At 41.9% G+C, this 20958-nt stretch overlaps 1 protein-coding gene across 4 annotated transcripts in view; it reads right to left on the reverse strand.

Annotated features, from left to right (window-relative positions):
- The window catches only part of LOC122986693 (vacuolar protein sorting-associated protein 13B-like), a 342876-nt gene that overhangs the window by 77993 nt on the left and 243925 nt on the right, over positions 1–20958 (reverse strand). For all 4 annotated transcript variants that reach the window (XM_044358002.1, XM_044358001.1, XM_044358004.1 and 1 more), the window contains 4 exons: positions 15123–15464; positions 13988–14396; positions 13541–13678; positions 6502–6897 (listed from right to left, as the gene is read on the reverse strand). In XM_044358002.1, the coding sequence (XP_044213937.1) occupies positions 6502–6897; positions 13541–13678; positions 13988–14396; positions 15123–15464 (1285 nt within the window). The remainder of the gene's footprint in view (positions 1–6501; positions 6898–13540; positions 13679–13987; positions 14397–15122; positions 15465–20958) is intronic.

Below are 20958 nucleotides of genomic sequence, written 5' to 3' on the forward strand. Positions count from 1 at the left end.
CCTGGTATGTGCCCTCTTGGCCATTAAGATCGGCGGATAGAGCCTTGCTGTTTACTCCCAAACATGGTTGGTGATTGGGGATTTGCTATTAGAGCTCCCACACTATGTAACTCTCTGCCTCCTGAAATCAGACACACTAATTTGCTAGTTTCTTTTAAATCTCTTCTTAAAACTTTTCTCTTTGTAAAAGCTTTTGGAAATGTCTGATATATGTTTTTATTTGTCTCATCCTATTCATTTTATTCTCTCTACTTTCTTTTTATCTGCTTTGTCTGGTTTTCTTTTCTGTAAATCATTTTGTAACATTGTTAAGTGCTATATAAATAAAGTTTATTATTATTATTATTATTATTACACCTGCATATCTCACTGTAGACTTGCCAGGAACCCAGTGCACACAAGCACATGCTCCGCAGGCTAACATACAACTTATGACACCCGAGGAACAAAGTGGGTGGTGGAGGATAGGGTGGATGGAAATCTTCCTAAAGTGAAATACATCTCTGGCAAACGCTTGGGTAAGATTAGAAAGGATCGGAGACTGATTTACCGTGTCGGTTTCTCCCTGGCAGCCGTTATCTGACCACTGCCTGGCTGATTTATACCCCAGGACGTACTGGTATCAATTAGGAGAAACCTAAAGGAGTCATTACCTAACTAGCAGAGGCCCCTGAAGACTGTCTGGGATGGTAAGAGTAATAGAAGTAATATACTGTCACTCACCACAGAAATACACTATTCACTTACCACAAGACCACTATAGGACACTAGAGGAAACTGGTTTCGTAGTGGGGGACACAGTCGGCCAACATGGCACAGTGCAGGGAGCTGTGCGTCATCCAAGCCGTTACAAATTCAGTAAGTAATGAGTGTTGATTGGTTACATATGGGCCCAATGACAGTTGCAAAGCATCTGCAAATTAGGTATAGATATGTGTTGATCTTTTTTATATATTCAACTTTAAATTTGATCTTTCTAGCATGACATGTATGAAGATAATACTGCAAGTAGATGGACCTTGCTGTCTTTCTCTCTCTCTCTCTCTCTCTCTCTCTCTCTCTCTGTGTGTGGTTGCTCCAGTGGTCTGTGTGTGTGTGATATGTTGCAAGAAGGACATGCACTGCCCAGCGGGAAAAGAAAAAGAAACAGAGAGACTGGCCTAATGTTACATTAACCAGGCAATCTGATGGTCAGTAATGGATGAAATAAAGCACAATGGGGAGCTTCTTAAAATCCCTAGTGACTGAGTGAATGCTTCTTCATCATAGAAACATTATGACCTTGTATGACCCATGACCGTACTGTGATAGTTAAGCTGGGAAAAAAGTTATGACTTTTCTAGCAACGTTCATCTGGCAAGTTGAGCATGATAATAGAATAACAGGGAAGGGCTGATAGTTTGGGCTGCAATTTGTGTTTGTGGGTTGCAGTGCATTATTCTGTGTAGGCCATGTATTATACAGTATGTGTGTTCTCCTGGGTTTAAGTTGTTAAAGTAAGATCAACATAGCGGCATTCTGAAAGCCACCAAGGTGCCTCAAAATAAGAGCTTTGAATACTTAGGGGAACTCCAGCTATTTTACACACCAAAGTCTGATCACAGGTCATGGGGAGTACTACTATGTGTAATAAGTTGTCTAAAGCCTTTTGTGAGCCTTTTGTGGCTCCTGAGGACCTGCGCAAAGTCTGATAAATTGACACTGACTGAAGTGATGTCACTTGAGTCAGTGTGGGTTGGGGCTGAAGACTACAAGTTTGAAAATGAAACAAACCAGGGGGTGTGAAGTTAGAGAGGTTACCAGACCTCTGTTTCCCGCTCCTCATCCCTGCATGAGACTAGTGGCTCCAGGCTACATTAGCTGCTAATAGCATAACACACCCCAGTCTCTGTTGGCAGTTGAGTTGCATTGTGGGCAATGTAGGCACCAGGTTTGGACAAGGAAGAACAACATGTGGAATAAAAAAGACAATATATCTGGTTATGCTGCATCGATTTTCACCCTTTTCTATTGCAAATGTTATAGAATGTTATAAGAGTGCAATAATTAATCAGTGGAGTACAAAATACTTCTATCTTGATCTTTGCCTTTAGATATTTTATTACAACAAACTCACATATCTCTCTTACTGCAGCAGACATCTTCATTTGACTCAGCAACTGTGTATTAACAAATACCTTGCTGGACAGTTTATTCCCCTATGTCTTCTCTGTGACATATTTCTATTATTAATGCAGTGAAAACAATTTAATAGTTCAGTTAGCTTGCCAAATCACAGCAGGGTGTATTTCCAAATATAAATCTCTTTAAGTTTGGCTTTGCTCAGCTTTGCTACTCCCTGACTATTGAAACAGAAATAATATGATAAATGGAAAAGAGTGGCTTTTTTCAGCAGAGTAAACAAACTGACATGACTGTAATTCAAAGATTGGCAAGGGAAACAAAATAAAACTTGAAAAACATGAAGAGACATAAATAAATAATGTGTAGCTTTCACTTTGTTCCACGAACAGAAGTTTTCCTTTACAAGTGTGCTGGAGTAAATCACCGTGAAGAAGCAGGGGGTCCACAGAGGCAAAGGACCGAGGAGAAAGTTTTGTGTGTGTGAGTATATTGTTGTATGCATATGAAAAAGTGCGCACTAGTCTGCTGGTGTGTGTTCTTAGGAAATCGGGGGCACTCTATGGGCAGTCTGATGGAGAGCTGAGAGATTAGGGAGGGTCTTGTTTCATGGACCTTAAGACATCTGTTCTCTCTCTCTTGCCCGCCTCCCTCCTTTCTTTCATTGAACTATAAATGCCCCCCTACCTTGGGGAGTGGTGAGCCGTGGACGGAGGGAGGAATGCGGGGCTTCCACTTGCTTTTCATTAACACAGGATCTGGTAACACACCTCACTGTCAACCTAATCCCCTCTCTCTCCATCTTGTCCCCTGGCAGACGGGGGCTGCCATGACCAGGTACAGAGCCCCAGATGTTCTATGGATGAGGGGGTGGATGACAGGGTCTTCAACCCGCTGCAGCTATGGATGTACGCTGATGAAGACAGGGTGGGGTGGGGGTGAGTGTACTGACATATACTGAGGAGACCCCTGTTACTGCCTGTTTTCTGTTTTTCCTCTTCTGTCCTGTATTATATCTCATTCTTTCTTTTTTTGCCTTTCTTTCGACTTCCTTCATGTCTTTGTCCAACCTTCTCTTTCCTTTGATTCTTGACCTCATATGCTCTTCTGTCCTTTGAACACAAATTAACAAATTTTCTCTGATATTCTTTCTGCTCAAACTGCATTTTTCTCCTCTCATGTTTTGTTTCATATTACATGTTTGATTTAACTTCTCCTTCTCTCCTCTCACATTACTCTAACTCAATATCATTTATTTGTCCTTTTTTCTCTTTCACTCTCTGCACCACACTCCTATTTCCCTTCTTTTGCAACTCTTACATTTTCCTTCCCTCTTACTCCTCCTCCTGTTTTTCCTTGCACAGTGGTATCATTCTCAGGACTGCTGTGGTCCATCAATCTCAGCCTGCCACTGAGGGCCAGCAGAGCAACAACAGCAGCAACAGTAGTGTACATACTGTAGCAGTAGTAATACTACATTCTCCTGTCTTACATCTCTCATATACAGCCTCTCCCAGGGGGGTCATTCCTGCTGACTTATTGTGGCAGCTCAAACGCTCAGCGTTACAGAACGAGAATCCTAACCTTTATCTTTGTAAAATTCCAAGGTATCCGTTTTCGGAGGTATGGAGCGGACTGGAGAGGCCAGAGTGGTGAGTGATGGAGGCAGGGCAGCTAAGGCTAGAAGTCAGCAGATACATCTATTGTCACCAACGATCAGTCTGCGTAATTGGAGACAGTTTGTCTACTTTCAATGGCAACAAATCTGGAAACGCTATGTGAAGAAGCCCTTGGGGAAAATAGCTGTGCTGGTTGTGACAAAGATCTACAAGTGTGCTAAAGTTATCAAGAGACAAAAAAAGAAAACAACTGGGTCAAGACAAACATTATTCAAGAGGAGATATTCAGGCATTTGCTTTAAAATACCATTTCCCACACAAAAAAAGATCTTTTTTGGGGGCATTTTTGGTGAAAAAACTTCATAGTCTTCCACTGGCAACATTTGCAGGTGTCACTCCCCATGAACTTTCAACATGTTCTCAGCCACGAGGCAAACTGATGAAATATCAGGGGCTATAATGAGATCTACATAAAGTATCTTGAACCTCACAGGTATTTCAGAGAGCACTCAAATATGATGCATGAAGAGCTGAATAAAACTTTTGCAGCATGTGATGACAGCATTAGTTTTATGGCAGTTATTATACTGTCTTGATCAGAACAGACATACATGAAGTTATGCCTTTTGGTCCATAACAACAACCAGTAAGAGTTTGTGGCCAAAGTGGGGATGAATGATCCAATCGATGTCAATAAACACCAGTGGTCTTGAACCCAACGTTTTTATTTGTGTCCAGTCAAACCGTAATGTCTGAGAGCAGCAGTGGCTTTGTTTCAAGGTGCTGGTAATTGTGGGGAAAACCATGTCCATGAAAAGGCAGTTCACTGCACACTAATCTCTAGTTTCCTGTGTTTACTATAAACAAAGAACTACTATTAACAAATCTCTTTTGAAAAGTATTACTATGTGTAAAGGAAGCACAATCACTATAAATAGTAGGGTCATTTGAAATCAAAGTGAGTGGGTGGGGATTAGCTTTCATATTAGCACAATTGTCTCTAAACTCCATTTCTTTTTCCATTGCATTGCATACACAGTTTCAACTGTGTTTATCAAAGTCAACACATCAAAGATGGATGAAAGCTGAAAAGCTGGTGAAAATCAGTGCAGGGCAGCAGTGCTGAGTATTGTGTCACCGTGCAGTTATGCAGATTTGAGTAAACAAAGTGCAAATTGTTTGAGGTTTTAATTAAAATTTTCGACAATCATTTTATCTGAAGTAACCCTATATAACAACATCTGTAAAACAGATGCAGGCACTTAGGGAGCCCAGTTCCAGCTCTGTCCTCGTCCCTCAGCAACCTCAGTCATAAGGGGATCTGTTGCTCAGCAGCACCGAGGTACAAACCATCAACTTGCAAGTATTCCTTGTTATCTACTGCATGTGGCAGGTCAGTCCCTCGCTCTCTTTTATCTTTCTGTTTCCATCTGCTGTCCAATTGGAAGACATAATGCAAAATTGCAAAAACTGAAATGCAAACCAAAAATCCTTGATCATCTGTTACAGCACGCCGGCTCACACCCAACGGCACAAAGAAATTGGACGCTTTTTAATTTACATTAGCATTAGCAGTTCTGATTGTCATAATGGAAACATTGTGATGCCTCCTGGATAATAGTCAGTGTTGATGAGGGCAGGGTTTGGTCCTGACACGAAAACAAACATCTCGCTCTCACACACAATCATACATAAACGCATGAAAATATCTTTGTCTCTCAGGCCCTAAAACACACATACCCATGCAATCAGATACACACACACTCATAGTTTCACAACAACTTTAGATCCAAGACTAACACAAACATCTCACTTTACAGTTTACTGACAAAGCTTGTTTCTGGCAGATGAAGGCTTTGCTAGCATGTGTAAAAAACAGCTAGCATATTCCAAATCATACTGAAAGCAATACTGGTATTTGCTTCCCGACCTTTGCCAGCGCGAGTAAATGACAGCGTGTCAAATCTTCCAAAAATGCATCACATATTCTTCAACAAACAAGGGAGGAAGGTGGAAAATTTGACGAAGTGCTACGTAGTGAGATACTGTTAAATTCATTTTCAGAAACAATTATTTGTGTTAATGTACCTCTTCATATGCAGTAGATCCATACTATTAATGACTGCGGTATTTGAAAGGATTTATACAACCTGCTGTTTAAAAACATTCTTGATGAAATTTGTTTCAACACTTCATATTTATACAGTAATCTGAACGAATAATAAATATGAGTATGAGATGCAATGATTATAGCTCTTCAGAGTTTGTTTGTTTACATAAGGACATAAAAAAGAACAACCTGTACCCATTACATTTTTGTATCAGATATTTGAAGCTCTGTGTAACTGTACTTTATTTTCAAAGGGGCCTGGATCCATTCCTGTTGGCTCACATAGTGCAGTTGGTTACTAGACAAATGACACACCACAAAAAAGCATCTACATTTAGTGTTGTGTGTTACTGAGTCTTAAAAATGTGGTTTCTTTAAAAGATGATAAAATCTGCCAAATGGGGTGAGGTCATTACAGTTGTTTCAAATGTAGCTCCACCTGTTTCGAGAATTTCCTTGTAACAAGTGGCAATACCTTGAAATACAGCAGAATAAATAATAATTCAGCAAATTGTGGAAAGTGTGCTACTGAAATACAATCAACATAACTCGTAGCAACTGTGATGCAGTGCTTAAATGCTTTAAGTCTCTGCCCACATAACCACGATGTCATTCTTTGGTTTCTGCGAAAACTTAAAGATGTTTACTCACCCTCTATCCTTGGCCCCGACTTCATATTCAGACTTCCAGTCATCGCTGACACTGACACTGTCACGCTGGGCCTCATTGGATGCGCCTCCGTCTCCATGACTACTACAATCTGGGCAGTGTGGAGAGAGACCTTGTGGAAGGACAATGCCAAGGTCTTGACGCTGCTAGTTTTACCCAGGCCCAGGGTCTGATGGTGGGGGTCTACACGGGGTGGAAAGGCCTTGGGTAGCGTCTTCATAGGGGATGAATGAGGGGTGGAATAAGTGGATGGTGGTTTACTAGAGGTGTCCCATGTTTGGTTTGGTAGGACTTTCTTCAGGTAGGCTTTGGCCTGCTCCAACTTTGCCAGTGTGGGGTTGATTTTCAGGGGCCGTGACAGCTCTACATTCAGCTCAGCTGTGGAGAGAAGTAGAAAGAAAGAAAATTAGGGAAAACAAAGATAAGAGACAAGAAAGGGTGAAGAAAAGAGAGTAAATTAATAACATTACTAGTGTTTTCAGGACCGGGTTGTCAGCAAAATTTAACTCCTCCCTCTGTAGACAGTTTCTGAGCAGTCTCTAAAAATAGCAGAGTATCTCAAGTGCTTATCCTGTATCTTGTATTTATGAAGTAGCGAGTGATAAAGAAAACAGGACAGGAAGTAAAGGGAGCAATGCTTTTGGGCAGGTAGTAAAAACATGACTTTATTACTGGGAAAAAACAATGTTACTTCACATAGGGGTAGTACATTATAAGGTAAAACATGCACACAAACACTCCCTGGATCTCTCTGGGGCTCTGTGTGTGTTCCACCTTCTATGTTTTTGTGTTTGTGAATGGGAAATTGACATTTTATTTTATTTTTTTAAGGTTGGCATAGTGACAGACTGTTTAGTATTTCTAAAGTGCAAAAGCAGGACCTCTTAAAATATGTTAACCCAGGACACAAATTAAATAAATTCATAGTTGGCCAGGGTCCTTGCTCTGTAAAACCTACTCTTGTCATTTGAAAATCTACCATAAAGTGGAAATGATCCATTTGGGGGTTTTAAGAAAAGGCAGGCTTCATCAGTGTCCTACTGAGAAAGATCTGTTGCTCTCTAACCCACCGGATGAGCATGGTACCATGTCTCATAAATCAAACATTGAACTCTTCTCTCTTCTTCTAATCACTCAGCTTTGCATGCAAGGTCCTGTTAAAGGACAGCTGTGTCCAGTCTCAGTGTCTTATATGTGCACATATGCACACACAAATTATTGGCTCTCTCACTATAACATCCTAATGTGACACTGCGGAATAGCAGAAGAGAATCTTTTCTTCATGCCAGCCACATAAATCCAAGACTCCTCGTCTCTCTGCCGTTCAACCTCTTTCTCGTTCTCTGGTGCACTGCAGCCTTCAAACACTTGACTGGAATTTACAGAGACACATGAATTAACTCAATGCCGTTTTACACCACTTCCATTATCCCATTTTTCCACTTGGTCATGATGATGGGAGAGGGAAGCAGCTGAAAACAAGCACAGCTGTTTTTCATGGTCTCATCAAGGCACCAGTGTTTAGAGGCTTTTTAAGGGTTTTAGGCCTCCCGTCTGTCTCCTTCCCAGGTAGGAGCACTGGATGACATGAGTGGGAGCGCTGCCAAGAGAGGCAAGCATGCATGCATATATGCATATGCACACACACACACACACACCCTCAGGATTCTTTTTCATTTAATCCAGTGGAAGTGAGGCACATGGTCAAATGGAAGGATGGCTCGAGAGAGGAACTGGAGGAAAGATAGGTGGAATTTGCTGTGCAATGTAGCTTATCATTTCCACTTGACTTATCACCAGGAAACTTTCCAGTGGTGGAATAAATAGCCTGTATGCAGCTGTTCATCCAGGTTCCTCTGCTCCCCTCCCCTGTTGTTTCACCATTTTATTTTCTCCCTGTGTTTCATGTAGCCCATCTTTCTGTTTCTTCTCTCCTCCTCAATCCTTTCTATCTTTTACTTTTCCTCCACCCTTCGGCCTAATCAACCCCACCTCAGCTGTAATCACATGAAGCTGTCTCTGATCACCCAGTCAGGGCCATCACAGAGACCTGGGCCTTGCCTGGCTCTCCACACAGTGAGAGCTGGTTCTGATTATTGATTGTCCTCCTTCCTCAAATCCCTTTCTGCCCCCACCCTGAAAAAAAAATCCTACGCTCACACCTAGCCAGTTCTGACCTGATGGTAACAGATTTATTATCCGATTAACCTCTCAGAAACTCACCTGCCCCAAGTGATCAATGCAATGGATAGAGCATGCTACATTATAAGACTATATTTAACCTTAATATAAGTATATTTACTTAACCTGTGTCATTTATCATGAGAAAAATGTCCCTGCACTTTTAGCAGCTACAACACATATTTCACTAATATGAAATTTGATTCTTATTTGATCCCTGCAAGGAGGACAGTTAGGGTTAGACTCAATGCATGTTTCACAATAGTATTGTCTCAAAAAATGGTAACGGGTCCAAACACATTCAAATCTACATTATGATATATGGTAATTTCACAGACACCGAGAAACACTAAGTCAGAACCTTGTCTGGACATGGTTGTGGGAGTTGTGTCTTTTATCAGAGCTACCACATACGTCTTTCTGCATTCACGTGAATGTATTACTGGGCACAACAGACAATTATACAGCAAGATGTTCCAGTTAATTGCTTGTTAACTCTACACTGCGCTAGCAACAATACTATAACTTCCATCAAAAAGATTTATGCCTGTAGCCCAAAACTGTAACGATTTATCATAAATGCAAAAAAAAAGGACAAAAAAAACAAAAAAAACATGAAGTACTGCTAGTTTATTACTTTTAAAATCATAATGCTTCCCCCTGGCTTTTTCCAGCAACCAATGGAGCACATTTTTACTGTAGTGGAGCAATGTCAAAAGATGAATCTTTCAGAGAATTCTAATAAAATCACATCACAGCATTATATGGCTCCATGTTGAGTACATCCGTGTCATTTTCCTAAGTTTGGTTGTTTCTCTGGAGCTGATATGGGAGTATGTAAGAGACAGCCTTTACAATGATGTTCCATGTGGTTTCACTATTCAGGCAAAGGAGGCATAAAAAGAGGAAACTAAAACCTCACAACAGGAAAAGAATTTTTTTTAAAAAACTAACTATTTACAAGCCATGACAGACTTATAAGTTTTACAAACTGAGCTGCAAATTCCTATATTCATGGATTAAGATGTAACACAGCACTGTGATAAAGACTTTCAGCTGTTTTCGCCGCCACACCTCTTGAACACTTTAAAGTGAAGAACTGAGAATACAGTACCTGGAAAACTACAACAATTTTATCTTCATCTCCATTTTAGTAATTTTATTTAATACCACTACCTGTTAACCTTCAGGAGGGCCAGGACAGGCCGGAGAGTTTGTTTTTTTAAAGAAGGGAGGAAATATCAATAATTAAAAGAAAGGTGGTGGTACTTTCATCGCAAAGCAGAGGAAGTCAAAAGAGGGCTTTTCCAGCAGTGGCATTCTCACACGCATGAGTGTTTTTATTGGGAACACCTTAGCTTCAGCTGTAAGACTGACGGCTATTTTAAGCTGGAGACTGTCAGTGGAAGGCCTGTGCAAGGAGCGGGCATCAAGCCTAGAGGTTGAGAGGTGGTGTTGGTGTTCACATGCCTTTAAAGAACAGGCCTTAATGTGAACAGGCTGGGGGGAATCATAGACCGGCCCTTCTCAGGTGTCAGCCTCTATTAGCACCGGAGAAAGTGGGAGATCAAGGTCTGACAAAGGCACATACACACACGTATATATCTCTGCAAAGTGGTGGGGGAGATCAAATATGCTTATTACCCAGGTTACTGTGCCTTTTTGGCGAGGTCATGCATGACGCCGTCCCCACTTTGAACCTGGTGTTGGGTATATGTGTGTGTGCAACCATCACGAACATTGTTTTCATTCTCACCCCACCTTTGATTCTCTAGCTGACTTTTACGCTTGACTCTTGACAGCAGAGAGCCTGTGTCAGACACAGGTGGCAATGTGTCCAATTACACAGGGCCCGTATGTGAAGGGTATGTGTGCGCACGGCTGTGTTTGTGCAACCAATAATGTTTGAGGGGTATCTGTAGAATCCCACTGTCACAAAAAAAATACCTCATACCTAGTAAGGCCAGTGACACGAGCCTCAGATGCCATCTGATTCGAATTAGAGTGGTTCTGGACGGTTCGGAGGGGCACAGGCTTGTATACAGTAACTGACAACATTTCTAAAAACCCATAGCTTGACGGGAACCAGGGACACGGGAGAGTAATGGTTCCAATTTGTTCTAGCTAATCTATCACCTGCTGCCTCTCTACGGAGGGAGGGCTGATCTCTCGTCTCCAAGTGGTAGCAGTTACATCTCTGGACTCGCTCACTGACCCTCTCCAAGACTGGAACAGTGTAGGAAAGATGAGAGAGGGAGGGAAGAAAAGTATATGTGTGTGTTTGCGTGTGCGCTGGTCAATCACTTAACTCTGCTCACGTTGAAAAACGCATATCCAACCCTGCCTTTTTCATGTATGTGTTTGCTGGTCAAGCCTTGAACTCCTGTATGTATCTGCATTAGTAGTGTTTATGTGAGTGTGTGTATGAGATGAGCGGCTGCTGAGTGAGGGTCAGTGTGGAAACACCATCCAGTTTACAGTACGCATGTTATAAGTGTTTCCCACTCGGCATCCTTGGGAGGGCAGCTTTGATTGGTCTTGCAGAATAAATGCTGCTGAAATTGCGAGCATATTGCTGTAAACACACACACGATGTGGCCTCACGGTGGTCTGCTCTCCGTTTGCGCCTCGTTGAAATAAATCAAATGTGAAGCACTGTCAAATCAAAGTAGAACCACCAGACATGATACATACACATCACAGCACACACACATAGGGAAAGACAGTTATAGGGACTTGCGCACGCAAATAAACCATCTGTGAAAACAACAGGGGATAGATAAATAAAATGCTGGATGCACTTTTTATTTTTAATTCTATCGTCATTTATTCTCTCATCTTGCTGGCACTGTAATTAGTTTTATATCCAAATGTGGTTATTCCAAACAACTGACAACTTAGAATAGGCATCTCATGCTGTCTCACTATGTAAAGACATTTACTGAACCTTCTTACTAAAGACGCTGATGCTTCCGTTAAGACAGATACACTTTGAAGATTTGAAGATCAAAGTATATTTAACAAAAGTCAGCATCAGTACATGGATTGTCCGGATATTTGTAACTTCTTCCTTTCCTCCCCCATCCCTGCGGAGGATGATATTCTCCACCATAGTCATCTAACCAAACACAGTAAAAAAATGTGTGCGTATGTGTGTGTGTGTGTGTGTGACTCTGTGGTTGAAGGGGAACCAGTAGCATGTGTGGTCAATTCAAGATATTTCCAGCATAGTCTGACCTTGGGGGCAACCTCACACTGAGCCTGGATCCTGTCTGAGTCATTGGGGAGCGTGTTGTTTGTATGTGTGTGTATGTGAGGAGAATGAATGTGAGTGATTATGAGTGAAGTTATCCTACGGAGACAAGGATAGCTCTGCTCTTTAGTAGTTCAAGGGAAAACACCTGACTGTAATTGCACAATGCAGACGTCTGCACTTCAACCGCACACTAGAGTCAGAAGTACATACAGCGTAATATAAATTGTCTTGAGATATATGACAGGCAGTAACCCTGTTTAGTGAAACATCCTGTTAAAAATGAACTACATTCGTCCATACTTTTGAATGGTATTGTAAAGAAACATAGTGAACCTAAATCTAAATATTTATCTAATCTTTGGAAAAGATACTACAGTTCATCTACTGGTGTTCTTGTTTCTTGCACCTCCCCAAAGGGAGATGAGAGGTCAGTACATACTCATTACGTTAAAAGACTCTCTAGTCGCTACATCAACTGGCCTCTCCAGTGTACAGTGGATCCCAATCAGAAAGGAATCAAATTTACCATATAAGCTCAAAACCTGACTGAAAATCTGACGTAATTCTTGCCTCATGCAAAGGTCATGCTCACTGTGATTTGACTGCTGGCGTCATCTGTAATGAGCAGAGGGGTACTTGGATACTGGTGTTGTGTGGCTGTATTGTGGTGTACAGAGAGCTGCATTGTGTGGTGTTGTGTGATTCCAGGTGGACGGAGAAGCTGAGGGCTTTTTGCTGACAGCAGGAAGGGATGCGTGTGGGCGGGGAGTGGGGCTATAATCTTCTTCAAACCATCATCAATAACACCTACAATCCAGCCTGGAGCTTTTTTTTTTGCACATGCACAGAGTGTGCTCATGATTGTATGCAGGTGGAAAAAAAGGCACCCTATATGTCAGAGTATGTCCGTAGTTGGGTGTCTGTATGTGTCTGCATCTGCAGCATCTGGCCTGCTGGGTTCAGGGAGCTGAACTCTGAAGGATGTCCTGCGCCTACACACACTCTCCATGAAACCCTCATAGGGATAAAAAGGTTGTGCACACTCATACACTCAAAAGCCCACTCACACTTTTTTGCATTTCAGTTCTATTTGGATATCATCCACACCCCTTAGGTCAACATATCATATCAGTCTAAAAATAGACAACCAAACCCTGTGAAAGGCAAATCCACAGGAGACTGAAGTTACAAACACACACACACACTCAAATCCACAGGAGTTTGTAGGCTGCTGTTCAAAGTGAGTATATTAGTGACATGAGTGGCTTCCGCCCCCTGCAGAAAACATCCCCAACGTCATTTACATTACTCATGATCTGCACAAAGAGCAGAAAAGAAGTCCTTTGTGTTTGCCTCTGGTATGTGTATATGTGTGGGTGCGCTTCTTGCTGCTTCAAAGAGGTGAACATTTTCTCTGGAATGGGATTAAATGTGAAACGGATGCTTTAAAACGGTGAACAGAATGTTAGCGTGAGTGCACAGAAGTTGCATGTGTTGAAAAGTGTGTTTGTATGTCTGCCTGTGTGTGTGTGTGTGTGTGTGTGTGTGTGTGTGTGTGTGTGTGTGTGTGTGCATGATCCCCACCTGGTCCATTGAGGAAATCTTTGATCTGGAGGCAGAGCAGAGGGGGAGGGATGCCTGTTTTACTGTCCACTTCGCCTGCTACTGTCTGCAGCCAAAACACATTGTAATCCAGAGACTCTGGCAAAGTCTTTCCTGGGTCTGGGCAGAATAAAATAGATGAAGTGATTAATGAAGAGAGAAAGTAGAGGAAAGGGCATGGAGAAAGGTAGAGAAGAGGACAAAAAAATCTTTTAAATATATAATAACACATTTAATTTAATGTAGTCTATTAGTCTTGCTATGCTGATATAATGAGCTGGTAATAAAGTTACTTTTCCTGTACCCTAAATAGGGTCTAACCTTATCTTGATCTGGAGATCTAAATTCCACCCTTTGCTCTTACCACAATCTATAAAGTATCTCTTTCCAAACCAAACATTGTCATCCTCTTTGCCTAATCTCTCTTACCTAGGCACTTGTAGTCGGAAGCTACTCCTCTTAAGGCCACATCAAACACAGACAGCTCCATTCTCTGCTTGCGGTGGTGGCAGCTGAGCAGAGCAGAAGGTTGCATCACCTGGAGGTAGAGCAGGGGTTCCAGCACCTGGTCTCCAGTCCCTCTTCTCCCTGGCTGCCTCACTATAGTCACACCCAGCGCTTGGCGTGCTGAGGAGCGGTTGGGGGTGGGCAGGCCGTCTAGGGACAGCAGGCTGCCTCTCAGCAGTGGGGAAGCCGGCTGGGAGGTGTTGCTGTTGAGGATGTCTTCAGCAGTCAGGCCGGCGAGGGAACTCGACGGAGCAGGGTCTGGAGTCGGAGAAGTCGAGGCTGGAGGAGACTCAGATGTGATCTCAGGCTGGTTGAGGGCACTCTTTCCCACCTAAAGCAGGTGCAGAATGATTATTTAGTTCTGTGTAGAACCTTGTTTTGCACAGAATTCAATGGAATTATTTGGGGCATTGATTCAGTAACATGCTGGAAACACCTCTACAGAGTTTTGGACCATCATAGCATTATATAGTATATACAGATCCTGTTGACCATATCCTTATGCTTTACATGCATTGAGTTGCAGCCACTGTTTGGAGGGACTGGTTGTTCACAATAACCAGGAACATAAACTTCACAGTTCTGAACTCCTGTGAATGCTGCAGTATTTGTTTTTATTTTTTGTGTGGGATACAGTAGTGCTTCAGCTGGTGGTCAGAAGTCTTTCAGTTTCGTATCTGCTTGGATGACATTACCTCTGACTATGTGTGAAGAGAAGCTTTTCATATGCATCGGATTTGTATATTTAAAGGTTATAGCATTGGCCGGATAGGCAGTGACAGATTAACACATGAGTTCCTGTACAAATCCATGTCATATGATTATGTTGGACATTTGGATTCTACTCTCATCAACCACATAATGTGATTCCAAATTATTAAGTTGATTTCAAAACTGTGTAATATTAATACTTTGTACATGTACACCACTACACTGCTCACATAAATGACACATCCTGTTATTGTGTATGGTATGAATAATTATACACACATGGACAACTGACAGATCCAAGAACTGACTCATGCGAGAGCTTCCATGTCACAGGCCTTTTGTTTACCTTATCCCCAGGCTCCGTCTTCTCCGGTGTGCTGGGGGTGTCTGATGATGAGGGAAGGGCCTTTGGGGGACTGGAGCAAGCGTAGGTCATGACAGACAGTCTACTAGCAGTAAGAAAGATGTCGAAAGGGATGAAGCTGAGGTTCTTGGTGATGGTGGACTTGTGGGAGGGCCTTGCAATGCAGTGGTGGCTGGTCCCGCTCTGCTGTTCTATTTGGACAATGCGGATGCGAGCGCTGTCGCTGCCAAAGCCGCTGTCCTGCCCAGTCCCACTGTGACGAGATGAAGAGTCAATGCCTGCCGCAGTGTCTCGAGTGCCACGCTTCTGCTCATGTCGACGCACCTGTAAATAGAAACAATGAAAGGTAAGGACATGTTCACACTGATGCAGACTTTTTTGGATGTTAAAGTCAATGAGAGGAGGCTGCAAGTGGGGAGAGAAGGTGGCCACTCTGTAAACAAAGTGCTTTGCTTGCTCTTGTATAGACAGAGCAGAGGTTTCATGCAACATGAGCAAAGGGTGGCTTCCAAGAACAACCAGAGTGAAAAAGAAGAAAGAATGACAAAAAAGACTTTGCAGTATCAGATCACTGAGCGTAATGACCAGAACAAAGTTTCTGGTTAAAAAAATGTGATTTGTACCTATTGTAAGTACCAAACAGTACTCTGTTGGTGTGCTAATGCAGTTTGTTCCGTTTGGATTTCTGTACTGCAGACACAAAATAGTGGTATTTGAATGTTAAGAACATACAGTAAGGTGCACCCCTCAAACAGCAGTCACTGACTGACCTCTGGAAAAGACCTTTTCCAAAAGGTAGAGGTAGAAAACCTAATCTCTAGGTAATGTAATTTAACTTGTAAGGGCAGCTGCTACCTGTGTAACTACACAAACACCTCTAAACATGTGTAACATCTTGATAAATGTGACCAACATGAGCATTCAACTTGCATTAAAGAATGCTTTATCTCAAACCAAATCAAGATGGTTTGTTAGCATTCAGAGAGGGATGAGAGCATCAGATAAAAATGGAGAGGCTTTTTTTTTGGGAGGCAAAGACTTTACAAGAGGACACAAACCAAATAACTTGCTTGATTGAAACCATGGACAAATTGACTAAAGAAGGAGAGCATCGTATAGCCACAGAGACATTAAAGGCTTGCTCTGGGACTTTTTCTGTGGTCTTAAAATCATTTTGCACTTCTTGCAATATTGGAAATGTCTTTAAAAAAGGGCCTCACCCCGGTAAATCGAATTGTTTCGTGCAGTGACTGTGGTATTGTGTATAAAGCAACAGAGATTTTATGCTTGGCTCCAACTAACGGATGTCGGGAGAGTTCCAGCCGTTGTGGCAATAAAAAGCTTTCAGTGACAGATGATATAAATCAATGTGAGTAGGTTGCTGGGTTTCAAGCGACAATGAAAACAGGCATCTTTATTCTGCTACCAAAGCATGCCATCTTCATGACTATAAAGAAGCCGCCACTGGCTCCCATGGGGCAGGAATGAGACAAACATATAAAACTAAATGCTACCTACCAAATAATAAATTACTGGACATGTTTATGTAGAACTGACACGTGTGGGTAAAAAAAGCTGGAATAAACAGAAGCGTTTAGTTTTCAAAAATTTCCCAAGTGCATGGAAAATATTTTGTAGATGCTGAGAAAAAAAACACTTTAAACCATCTCCACAAAAGCACTTTCTTCTCACTCACACACTAGAGCTGAGACTGACGGGTAGACAGAAGTAAAAATATGACAAAAGAGATGTCAGAGAGGGCACATGTGAGCATGTAAGTCTTACAATAAACTAGAACAACCTTACAATGTACGGCTGTTCCAGCTTCTTCATCCACTGCCTCACATCAATTAAACACTCTTGTAGCCGCAGGCTTGTCAGGTGCATCATAAAGAGACTTGGGCCTATTCATCATCATCATTTCCAATAACACGTTCAACACTGCAACCCCATTATTGCAGTCTGTCCCCCATGTTTCTCATCCATGTTAATGGGTATAATGTCAGTTTCAATTAGCTACTGCTGTCTTTTGAAACATGATTATGATAAATTGAAAAATACAGAAGACATACAGAGAGAGAGTTTTCAACAGACCCAAGGTGTGTCCCACCCTATCCCACCCTCATCTACTCCAACCTGCACATGGTTGCTATTACAGCATGTACTCTCAGCTGCCCCCTCGCTCTCTCTACATCACTCCCTCCCACCCACTCCATGAGAATTTTAAATGTATATTATTGCTGTGGCGGAGATAGTGTTTCAAGACCTCCAGGCAAATACTAAACCCACTGGCAGCACATTAGACAGAATACTTGACTTATTAGATATTTCCTATTCTAAACAGTGTCATCAAAGGCTAAGAACAAGAGCCATATAAAACGCCGCGGCATGCCTGCCTGCCTGCCTGTTCTGTTCGACCAGGCTCATGTGTAGGGCTTCCATAGGATCGGCCCTGCCAGATCCCTCTCCTTTCCCTGGCCTAATGAGGACAGGATGTGTGCACTCCTTTTCTGTAGAAATGTAAGATTTTCCAAGCAATGGGGAGGGGAGAGAAGGCAGAAAAGGGCCTGGACCTGTCTCCATGTGTGTTGTGTTAAGCGGGTGAAACTTGTATTGAGGTAAGGAGGTATTTGAAAAGGCATTCAGCAAAGGCAAAATGTCCACTCCAAGTAGCGCCCCACGTTGGAAGGGACAAATAAGCTGCACAGCAGCTGGGAAAGAGCAAGAGCCAGGGGAAACTGCCAGATACTCTTTACGCTTTACTGTCTCTCTTCCCAAGCTTAGGCTGTACACATGCATTTACAATTACAGCAAATACCCCGTCTTCTCTTTAACCACCACTACTAAGAGAGTGCCCCCTAAGCAAATTCTTGGTCTATATTTAGATGTGCTTACAAGTGGAATAAGGGATAATGGGGAACACAATCGGGGGCGTAGAGGAAAAGAGACAATGAGAAAACATACTGCAGTGCACAGTTGTTCATACAATGTAGTTTAAATCAACGCATGCAATCAGTACATTCACAAACATGTACACATAAACACACATGAAGTCAGTTGCTTTCCCAGGGTTTGATCTCTATGGTTTTAAAGCACACAACTGCCTTCAACCCGTGTTTCTGGGCTTAGTTATATCCCCATTGTGCTTACTTATAGAAAAAGAGAACAGGTATACACAGAAAACATAAACCTATGGCTCTGTAGTCTGTATGCTTTAACCTTTCGCCAATTTATTCATTGACAGAGGGCAATAAATTCAGAATACAAACATGCACTGTAGCTACAGGCCTGGTCCCAGCTGAAATCCCCTTTTCCAACCATTACTTTCTATTATATTATATAATAGCTGCACTGAAGCGCTGTTTCCAGATCCCAATGCAATCTTTCTCTGGACTTAGTTGATCACGATCATGAACGTGTGAATACACACACATACACACAACCCCCCTAACCCCCATCGGCCAATCATGAGGTCATCCCCTCAGAGTCTCTAGGCAGAACATTCTGGAAAATGGAGGATAATCCCCAAAGTGTGAAACCATGAGTCTCCAAAGTGCCAATCATATCAGAGCGCATCTGTACGACTTCTGACCCCTATTTCTGTCAGTGTAACTCAGAACAGCTTGGCTAGAATAAGGCTAATAAGCGGAAGCAAATGTCACATCATCCAAATGCCACCCGTTTACAGTGTTGGCTGGCTAGTCGAATATGACAACATAACTTTTACATCTGAATACCACATATGCAGTTGATTGTTTCCAGATGAATCAAAAGTAGGTTGCGATTCAGGTTCAGAGATCAGGGAACATGAAAATCTGGATGTTTTAAGATGGTAGGGAAGTCCATGGTAGTCGACAGGAAAGAACACAATAAATTCAGTCCAAGTAACAAAGGTGACTATTATTCCTTTCAAAAGGTCTATTTAACAGCCAAATATCTTGTTTGAAGTCTGAATCCAGTCATTTAATACAAGAAAGGCTTCCAGGATGCCCCAGTTTAGCCTGATGGCATGGTGTAAGACATATGAATAAACTGCATGACAAAACAGTAAAACATGAGAGAAACACCTGATTGTGACAGCAGGGAATCGTCAAACGTCTGTTGGTCAAACAATCAAAGCGGGACTGCACTGATGAATGGAAATGTTGGTTGGGTGACATCACCAGGAAGTGACAACAGTGCTAATTGTTGGAGAAGGTCACAGCAGAGGTATAAAAAGAACTTGAACATTAGTGTTGAGTGAAAGAGGACTTGACGTCGTTAGAGAATTACATAGTTGTTCTGAGAAAAACCTTGAAGATGTCTGAGTTTTCACAGACATTACAGGCAAAATTTCAAATATAAGGTCAATCGTGTTTTCTTCCAAATCAAATATAGTAACTGCACAAATATTATGATTCCATTTCTGGCTGTCAACTCCTTTTCAAATCATGGTCAAATATATGTTTATATAATATATGTATTTATATATAAGTTTTATTTTAACAGATATGAGACTGTAGAGCAAAAACTAGAATAAAAAGAAACTTCTGTCCTTAATTTAGGAAACAAATATTAGTAGCACTTTTGAGGCTAAATGAAACCAGCAGGAAGCACAAGCAGTAGTCTCAGTAGTCAGGTGAGGTCAGCTTAGATGTTGAGCTGCTTTTCATAATTTCTTGTTGAAAAATTGTTGCATGTTTATCACAGTTTTCCCATGTTCTCCTGCAACTCCAGTAGAATTCCCATTGAAAAACATGGGAAGTCATATAACTAAATCTTTTTGACAGAAGCATTCAGTTGAGCTACTTGCTTGCAGGACGCCTGCATGGAAATTAACTTCTGTATCTTGACTACATCAGAGTTTACAGGTTAGGCCCCTGTTGTGCTACCCGCTATTGTTTACCAGAACCATAAAGCTGATAGCAGGCCTCTGTGCTTTTGTGCTGATGGAAGAAAACCTCAATGCAGCAATACCTCATCTTAATCAAAAATAATAACAATAATACTTAACCAAATGCCATGAAGACCACAATTTATTCTCTCATTTTCTTGTGGAAAACACAGGGGGGAAGACATTTATAATATGAAGTCACCGCTCTTTGTACGCCATAACAGCGGTCACAAAGCAAAAAAGGGCATCAAAGGCAGTCATTTAATACATTCAACTTTGTTTCAATAACAAAGGCAACCTGCTATGCACTTCAACTGAACCACAACAAAGAAGCAATGGAAGGTCGCGACCTCGGAGCTTGCAAATGGATGCTGAGTGCTTCAGAGTGACTGTCAACTGTACTTTAAACACAGCGTACTCCAAAGCTCAGGGCGCAGAGTGGGGCCATTTTAACAAGCTCCCTCCACCCTGTAATGCTTGTGGGTGGGTTTTCTCCTTCAGGGTTTAACGGCATGTTTCTCAAAGGAACACAAGACAATATCCTATACTTTTCATTCTCTCTTCCCAGGCCCCCAGCATCTCTCCCTAGTTCCTCTCTCCCTCTATCTCTGCTTTGGACAGGATTGGAGGAATAACAATGTGAGAATATTTTGATTACCGTGTCAGAGACTCTTTTGTTCCCCTGATGCCACATGACATACAGAGGGGGGATAGCAAACATCCAGGTGACAGTAATATTTATGCATGTTGACATTCCTGAAGTGCTGGGTCAGTTGGAACAATTTCCACCCAGAAAGATCAACTGGAGGAGAAGCAATGAGAGGAAAGCACTGAGTGTGACATGGCTGCTCTATATCGAGGAACGCCTGTGAAACACCTAACTTTAAAAAAAAAACTAAACTAACTAAAGAGGAACACAAAAGAAAACATGAATACAGAGATGAT

Source organism: Thunnus albacares, chromosome 8, assembly GCF_914725855.1.
Source record: "Thunnus albacares chromosome 8, fThuAlb1.1, whole genome shotgun sequence".
NCBI classification, from domain to species: Eukaryota; Metazoa; Chordata; class Actinopteri; order Scombriformes; family Scombridae; genus Thunnus; species Thunnus albacares.